Raw genomic sequence first — 9,178 nt, 5'->3', positions numbered from 1 at the left:
ATTGGTCGGAGGGTGCGGCCAGCTATTTGAAGGAGGCGCGCGGAGGGTATACGCACTTCAGTCTACGGACCGAGTCGGCGGGAGGCTCTGTGGGAAACGCTGTCCCGCTGATCCTACAGGATCCAGGCGTGGGCTCGGACCCAGCCTCGGCTTCAGTCGCGGCCCGGCGAGGCGATGGCCAAGGTATCGGTGCTGAACGTGGCGGTGCTGGAGAATCCGAGCCCTTTCCACAGCCCTTTCCGGTTCGAGATCAGCTTCGAGTGCAATGAGGCTCTGGCGGACGGTGAGGCTGGGCCTGTGTGGACACTGCCCCCTCCCCCCGGGTCCCGTGGCCTACCCGACTTTCCCGTAGAGACCCTCGCGGCCAACCTCGACCTCCTCTGTGAAATAACCCCCCAATTCCGATCTTACCCCCCTCTTTCCTCTCCAGCTCTAACCTCTGCGTGGAGGCTACCTCTTACCCCCACCCCACGGCCAACCGGATCCCTTACCCCCCCCCCCCCCACGGATATGCACGTTTCCCACGGGGGAGACCTCATCCTCCCAAACCACACTTTTTCCTGCGGAGCTTCTGGGTTCCCGTTTTCTATATGGAAGCTTCAGCCGCCATTCTTTAACCTGCGGAGACCCTCAGCCACCCCGTCTTCTATTTCTGTATAGAAGATTTTTATATTAACATTACAGCCACTCAGACTTCTCCACCTATCTCTTCTTTGGCGAGACACTCCCACCGCACTTTTTTCCTAGGGAGACTCCAGCCCCCAGCCCCCTCCCATTGCCTGTGGAAACCTTAACCTTCCCCCCCCCCCCCCCCCCCAGTTTCCCTGTAAGAGGCCTCTCTCCCAGGCACCTTCCCAACTTTCCCAGTGGAACCCCTCCTATCACCCTTTATCCCTGTGAAGAAAGACCCTCGCCCTGTGAAGACCCTCGCCCTGTGACACGACCTCACTCACCCCATCTCCCCGTTTGTCACACAATAATCCCCTCCCCAACCTCTGATACTTAAAATACCCCACCAGTTTCTCCTTGTTTTCTATCCCAACACACATGCCCTAGAACAGTGATGGTGAACCTATGACACGCGTGTCAGAGGTGACATGCGAACTCATTTTTTGGGTTGATTTTTCTTTGTTAAGTGGCATTTAAATATATAAAATAGATATCCAAAATATAAATCTTTGTTTTACTGAGGTTGCAGATATCAAAAAAATTCTTTATGTGACACAGCACCAGAGTTAAGTTAGGGTTTTTCAAAATGCTGACACACCGAGCTCAAAAGGTTCACCATCACTGCCCTAGAACCTGGCTTCCCTCCTCCTCAGCCTGGCCCCAATCCTCTCCTTGAGCTCCAACCCGCCTAGGTTCCAGCTCCGGTCTTTGAGGATAACTTAGTCTCCCAGCTCCCATTCTTCACTCTTCCCTGACAGTGGGCTTTGATGAGCACACTCAAATTTAAGAGTGGGCTAGCCAGGCAAGCATCCAAGCATGTCAGACATATAAAGGAGGCATGTGGTCTGTTGGCCGCGCGTTTGACATGCTTGCACAGTTCCCACTGCGCGCACCAGGTTCCAGCTGACCTACAGCCGCAATTCTTTTAGCACTTTTGTTGGTCTGACCCCAAATCTGGAGGTGAGGTCGGGTAGGGTGGGCCGAACCATGTTAGTATCCAGCTTCAGTCAGCCAGCTAGGAGGTCACAGCCTTTTGGGCATCTTTTCCAAGGTGCCTTCATAGATGTACTTATTCATCTGTGTGACATAAAGGTAGACATGGCTCTCATCTCACAGATGAGAAGATGGAAGCCACAAAAAATGAAAGACCTTTCAAGGAAAGGTCTATAAAAATCTAAAAATTTAAGGTCACCCAGGAAGTCTTGCCACCACCCTCAGGAGGAAGTACAGGCTTACCTCTGTTTTATTGCACTTCACAGATGTTGCATTTTTTTACAAATTGAAGATAAGACTCACCAGCAAAAAGATCACTACTCATTTTATTATGGTAGGGCGGAACTGAACCCACAGTATCTCTGAGGTACCACTGTACTCCATCCAACCACTTCTTCACTTGGTGGTTAAAAAGCGAAGAGGCAGCAGCTGAAGAGTGGAGACCTGGGAAGCCAGGGTGTACTAATCAGCACCTCTAGGTGGTAGTTGGTCAGTTTGCTTGCAAAGCCAGCCACTTGGGTTAGTTTAGGGTTGGAGATGTTTGTGTGCTGGGCCAATGGATCCGTCTCCCTACTTTCTCTTCTTTTTAAATTATGTCGTTTACTTGTGGCTAACTATAGAATAAGTCCAGTTAAATCCTTTCTGTAACAAGGCAGGGTGTAAATAAATTAAGTGTAGAATGTCACTGTGTAATAAGATTTTGTTTTAAAGCCAAGAGGAAATATAAGGAGCTAATAGGTTAAGGGATTCACAGTTCCCAAATGGCAGGAGATCAGGTTTCAGTTAGCCTGCTTGTGCTCCTTGCATTTAAAAGTAACTGTGTGGTCATTATCTAGTATTTGTATTCTTAGGAAGCCCCTGCCTATTATTTAATAATCTGTTTATAGAATCCCAGTTGAGGTCCAAAGTCAACCTGCCGGTCATTATATTTTACTAGAGAGAAGCAGACTGACTTCTCCAAGGTCACATAGCTGGTTGGTAGAATAATTGACATTTTAGGGCTTGTTCTGAGTCCAGGGTTCTTTTTTTTTTTCTTTTTTAAATTGATTTCATAGAGCAGTGGTTCTCAACCTGTGGGTCGCGACCCCTTTGGGGGTCAAACAACCCTTTCACAGGGGTCACCTATGACCATCAGAAAACACATATATAATTACATATTGTTTTTGTGATTAATCACTATGCTTTAATTATGTTCAATTTGTAACAATGAAATTGGGGGGTCACTACAACATGAGGAACTGTATTAAAGAGTTTCGGCATTAGGAAGGTTGCGAACCACTGCCATAAAGGAAGGGAGAGGGAAAGAGAAACATCAGTGATAAGAGAGAATCATCGATTTGCTGCCTCCTGCACACCCCCTACTGGGGATCGAGCCCTCAACCCAGGCATGTGCCCTTGACCAGAACTGAACCTAGGACCCTTCACTCCACAGGCTGATGCTCCATCCACCGAGCTAAACCAGCCAGAGCCCGAGTCCAGGGTTCTTTATCTTTACTAAAACCTGGAAGAGAATGCATCCTCTATTTTAGAAGTGGAACATAAATAGAACTGATCATAGAACTTATTTCTACCATCAGGACTCTCAAAAGAGAGCAAAGCAGGTACTATTATTAATTATACCAAGACAATAAAACTTTTGCCCAGAGAAACTCAAGTTGGGAAGTAACTCTGGCCTGAAAATCCAGGCTGTGGTTCTTACCCTTAGGGCTCTAACCTATCAAACTTGCTTTCTGCCTCTTCCCACAGAGCAAAAGGAATTTGATTTCTGCCTGCCCCCCAAAAAATAGAGTGGACCTGCCTTAGAAGCCTCAGATACTGAGGAAATCTCAGTCTTGTTATGTTGACACTAGCAACTACAGATCTGACAAGACACCTTTTGCTCTCTTTTGTCCTCAGCGTGTGGAAATAGATGCTTCCAAAACATGGGTCCACGTTTAACACATTAGGTTTGTCCTTCTGCCCCCCCTTCAATTGAGAAATTCAACAGGCACTGCTGGAATAAGTCATGGGGCCAGATGATCTGACCCACAGCTATGGTCAGGCCAAAGTTCATCTTTATTATGAACAAAAATAAAATGACAAACAGAAAAAGACCTACTGGATACATTTTTTTTTAAGGCAGGAAACAGGTTCCTCAGCTATTTCAACTACACGTCTTTTATCATGCCGTTGGTTTTGGTTTCGTTTTCATAGATAGTGGAGGAGCATCTTGTGCAGTGGTTAGATCATAAAGTTAGAGTGTAAAGACAAAATGAAATGTAGTCAAATTATCTTTGAAATTGCACCTTCGGTGTGGCTCAGATGTTGAGCATCGACCCATGAATTAAAAGATCACCAGTTCAAGTCCCCATCAGGGCACATGCCAGGTTTCATGCTCCATCCCCAGTGGGTGGCACACAGGAGGCAGCCGCTTGATGATGTCTTTCTCTCACTGATGTTCTAGCTCTCTATCCTTCTCCCTTCCTCTCTCTAAAAAAAATTCAATAAAAACATATTTAATAGTAAAAAAGAAATTGATCTGAAGGTTAAGTACGCATGTTACATGTATATAATGGTGTCCTGTGTTTTATAGGAGTGAGTTTGTGCTGTATTGGTGACTGATATTCCATATCTAATTCTAAAGAACGGTTATATTAAAAAATGATGCCACTTAAGTATGGCACTTAAAACACTTCAACTTTAAGATGATTCCAATTTATAGGTTCTCTTCTTGTCCTGTAGATGATTTTATCAGCTCCTCCAACTTTTGAGTTAATATTTTTCTCATCACCCATTAATTATTTGGTTAATTTCTGCGGTATTGAGGGATCTATTGTGGCCTGCTTGCCTGGCCACCCATTCAGTGTGTTTTCTCTTCCAGTCAGCACCCACACAGTCTTTGTTCAGATTTGCCTAACAGTATTGAACATCAAGTGCCTTTGGTGTGCCCTGAGCCTGCTCTCTTTCCGTCTTCTTTTTATCTCTCCTCCCCAGCACATTAGTTAAATGCACACACATGTGATTCCAACTGGTGATGGGGGAGAGACCAGAAGGAAAGATAGGAAAGATACCAAAATCTAGACCTGTGTGAGAAAGGTGAGAACAGCTAGCTGATTTTCTGTTGGTTCCAAACATGTCGTTATGTCACCACTTGTAACAAAAATAGATCAATAAACTTAATCCTCCCTGCAAATAATAAAAGATACTAGAGTTTGAACCCCAGTGAGTCGGGAGTGGGCCGGTGTCATTGTATCTCAAATCTGATAGAGTCCCTGAGTAGGCCTGGGTGAAACTGCAAAGGGACAGGAAGCCAGTGTATCGAGGAAGAGCTTGGGGCTCAGATGACCAACCTCCGTAGTTGTGGCCCGGCATCAGTGTGCTTCCGAAGTTGGATGCACTTGCAGGACACTGGACCAGGGAACAGGGCAGCTTCCAAGAGCATTTGCTTCCTGTGAAAATCACAGCTTGTGAAACTTCCCCCAGTTGCTGGAGTGGTAGGTTGTGTAATTTCAGAGAACCTAAAATAAGTTCCAGGTCTCCTGCCAAGCTTCCCTGTACTAACGTGACCTTGCCCCTGGTACACTTGGATCTCTTGCAAGAGGCAGTGGTCACTGGGAATTTCCTGTGATTGATGGGCAAGGTCTCCTTAAGCACTTCTCCTTTAATCTTGCCGGAACATACTGAGGGATGGGGTCCCCTCTACTGGATTGGATACAAGAGAGTTGGAGTTAAGAGGATCACCTATGATGCCATATTTGTTGATTGAGTCATGGGTCACCCAATGGCCAATAAACAGGCATGACTTGGTGCTGGATCTAAAAGACCTGGGGGCCTGGCTGACTCCCACAGCAGCCTTGTCTTCTCCCTCCTGCCGCTGGCTGTCCTGCTGTATTGGAATCTGCCGCCCTGCCCCAGTTGTCGAGGGATCTACTTAGTTTTGTGGCACCGGTCCCTGTGTGTGAAAGAGGATGCTGCTTCCTATCCCAGTACCCAGTGGGCAGGGCCCTGAAATGGCCCAACTCCCTGCTGTTCCCTCCTCAGCACGCCTCTGTCACGTGGGTCTTAATTCAGCCTCTGCCATACGGTTTGCCCTCAGGCTCTGAGAGGCCTGAGTTTCCCTGGAGGTGCAGAGTCAAGGTCGCCTGGCAAAGCTCAGCCCATAGGAGAAATTTCCCACTCCCACTGGAAGTCAGAGTTTCCTGCCTGCCCAGTGTTCAGGACTGCAGTGCCTGGCACGTAGCGCCCAGGGATGTCAGGTGTTGTTGAGAATAAGAATCTTGCACCATATTAAGGATCTCTCCAAAACTGACATGAGAAGACCCTTTCTCTGCCTTCTTGCTGTCACGTTATTTCAATTCCCTAACACCCTATGTCCTTGCAGACCTAGAGTGGAAGATAATTTATGTTGGCTCAGCTGAGAGTGAGGAGTTTGATCAAATCCTAGACTCAGTGCTGGTCGGCCCTATCCCAGCAGGGAGACACATGTTCGTCTTTCAGGTAAGAAAGGAGGCCTTAGGCTTTGACACCTAGAAACATCCGCTTCTACCCAAAAGCACACAGCGTGGTTTAGTGGCCTAAAGATCAGGTTCAAATTCTCGCTCTGTTCTCAAGAGCTGTCTGACCTCTCAACGGTACTTCAAACACCTCTCTTTCCTCCATCTCTGTGTCATGACTGTTACCATGAACCAGGGATTCGCAGTTGATCCTCATTATTCACAGGAGTTACATTCTGTAAACCTGCTGTGAACAGTGTATTAGTGAATACTGAACCATCGCCCCATAGGACATACAGGGCTAGGTTCCTATATCTCACATTTTTGTCAACCAGTCAACACATAACCTTGTTTTAGGTGTGTTTAAATACCTCATTTGGTATTATTGTTGATTCATTAACACTGAATTCAGAGCTGACCGTTCTAAGCTCAGGATGTGTTTTCCCTAGGCCGATGCTCCCAACCCATCCCTCATCCCTGAGAGCGACGCCATTGGTGTGACCGTGGTCCTCATCACCTGCACCTATCATGGGCAGGAGTTCATCCGTGTGGGCTACTACGTCAACAATGAGTACCCCGACCCAGAGTTGCGGGAGAACCCACCCCCAAAGCCAGACTTCTCTCAGGTGGGGTCGCTCTCCACTCCCTGCTCTAGATCATCTGGCTCCTTTGTATTTGGGGGGAGTTGAGTCATTGGATTGATTCAGGAGCCAAGGTCACTTAAAGTTTTCAAGTAGTGCTCAGAGAGAGAGGTCTTTGTTTCTCAGAAGCATGCCTTGCAGAATTAAGATTAGATAGGTCCTGGCCCTAAATCGTGGTGCACAGGCATTCCCTGGAGTCGCACACATATTGTTGGTGATGGAATAAGCAAGGTCTGCTCTTCATGGGTCTGGGATGGGAGACTAGGGGTGCCCTGGTTTTGTGGGAGTAATGAGAGGGCATGCTGACAGTTGACATTTCTCTTCCTGCCCCAGCTCCAACGGAACATCTTGGCCTCAAATCCCCGAGTGACCCGTTTCCACATCAACTGGGACAACAACACGGACAGGCTGGAGGCCATAGAGAACCAGGACCCTGCCCTAAGCTGCAGCCTCCCCATCAGCTGTACCCCTGTCAAGGGCTTGGGGCTCCCTGGCTGCATCCCTGGCCTCCTCCCCGAGAACTCCATGGACTGCATCTAACTGAGGTCTTAACTGGGGGACTCCAGGCCCTACCTGGGGCTTGCTAGGACTATGGCCAGTCTCCCAACACATCTGGAGTGGGCAGTTAGGCCTCCCAGAGAGTCCTCTGGGGGCCACCTGGAAGACTTTGGGGCCATCAACTATATTCAGGCCTATCACATTGATCCCTGAGGAAAGAATGGGCCTCAGGTCTCTCCCAACCTCAGCCCAGAAAGATTCTCTCACCTTTACTGCCCCGGCCTATAAAAAGCAGGTGCTTTAGTTCTTAATTCTCTCTAACTTGTGTCCTTTCTCTCTTTCACACATAAGCCATTGTGTCACCAGACTCCCATGTAAGTACCATTGACCCAGACCTCTTCCCACAGACCTCCCTGGCCTTCCTTGAGGCTTTCTTGGTCAATGGTTCCAGCCCTGTTGGACCAAAGGCTCTGTCATTTCCCTTCCCAAACATTTGAGTAGATCCACCTAGCTTTCTGGAGTCAAGGAATCTGAGTTAGAAGTTAGACTTGGACACAATTTCTGTCCTTTTCCCAGAAAAATTTTTAGGTCTTTTCAATCCAGCAGCCCCTGGAAAACTCTGTTCGCAAAAGTGTGATCAGCTGGATGCTGAGGAATAATGGTTGATTCTCCTCTCAGTCACAACCACCTTCTTGTTACCTCCTAACTGGATCTGGATTTCCCTGGAGGCTGCCACTGTTGGAGCAGCCGCTGACCAGGCTTTGTTTTGGCATCAGGACCTCTGGCTGCCTTTGCCCTCTGCTAAGACCTTATGCTCTCACAGGCTACGGAGTGATTGCAGGCATGGGAAACAGTAGGGACCCTGAAAACCACCTTCCTTAGCCATGTTCCCCATCTCTTCGCTGCTACGTGGATGCTGTTGACTACAGTTTGTATATTAAAAAGTTTTTGTATTAAATATGTTTGGTTGATCTAAAAATGCATTTCCTCTAGACTGATTGTTTCTGCTTTTGTCTTAGTTGAACTGAGGCAGCTTTGTCCCTCTTTCCTTGGAACATGGGGTGGGGGTCCTCTTGCCCTGGCCAGTGGGTTGACTGCCTCTTATCTCCTTGCTCTAATCCTAATTGGTTGTATATTTGTAATCCAGACTGAGATTTGGAAAGGGGTTTTTATTTGTTGAAGCTTAAGCAATGCAGCTGTTGTAGAGCATAACCAGTGGTGTGTTTTTTCAGACGTTGACCTTGACCCACAAGAAGAAGTTAACGTTGTATTCCAAGGACACAGCAACACTTTTATTAACTTTTACTTAACCTTTCTTTGTAAACCCACAGCCAGAGCTGGAGTGGTTTGGCTGGTGAGCCATTTCCCCATAATTCACATAAAAGCCCAACTCTTCCCCTCCTGAGACTGTAGTTGAGCTAGGAACATGGGTGTAGACAGCAGCCGGGTAGAGTGCAGGTTGTACAAACTTATAGGCAGAGCAGTGAGTTGACTGGCTGGTAGACTTAGGACCTCCTAAACCCCTCCACGTTAGGGAGGGCTGGCTCAGCCAGTCCCCTGCCCCTCTGACCGCCTCCTTTTTGGGCTTTGCCCTGCTTTAGTGGCTCTCAACTGGGGGCACTTTTGCCCCCCAGGGCACATTTAGCAATGTTGAGATGGTTTTGATTGTCACATCTGGTGGAGGATAAGAGGTTCTACAGGCATCCAGTGGGTAGAGAAACTGGGAATGCAGCTAAACGGGGTTGCGGGTGGGGGTTTGCTATACTGTACAAGAATCCTCCCAGCAAAGAATGATCAGGCCCCAAATGTCAGTGGTGTGGCAGTGGAAAACACTGGTAAACGTATGAAAAGGGCATCTTGCTAATTCCTGGAAGGCAGGTTCCCTCTGCGTTGCCCAGACAAAAT

General features: G+C 47.7%; 1 protein-coding gene across 1 annotated transcript; it reads left to right on the top strand.

Annotated features, from left to right (window-relative positions):
• The first annotated feature begins 40 nt into the window (after positions 1-40).
• On the top strand, positions 41-8,265 carry ASF1B (anti-silencing function 1B histone chaperone). Its single transcript, XM_059696621.1, has 4 exons — positions 41-283; positions 6,023-6,138; positions 6,584-6,760; positions 7,109-8,265. The coding sequence occupies exons 1-4, from the start codon at positions 175-177 to the stop codon at positions 7,313-7,315; spliced, it is 609 nt and encodes a 202-aa protein (XP_059552604.1). The 5' UTR covers positions 41-174; the 3' UTR covers positions 7,316-8,265.
• The last annotated feature ends 913 nt before the right edge of the window (positions 8,266-9,178 follow it).

The sequence above is a fragment of the Myotis daubentonii genome, chromosome 5 (genome assembly GCF_963259705.1).
Source record: "Myotis daubentonii chromosome 5, mMyoDau2.1, whole genome shotgun sequence".
NCBI classification, from domain to species: Eukaryota; Metazoa; Chordata; class Mammalia; order Chiroptera; family Vespertilionidae; genus Myotis; species Myotis daubentonii.
This window is presented reverse-complemented; position numbering and strand designations above follow the sequence as displayed.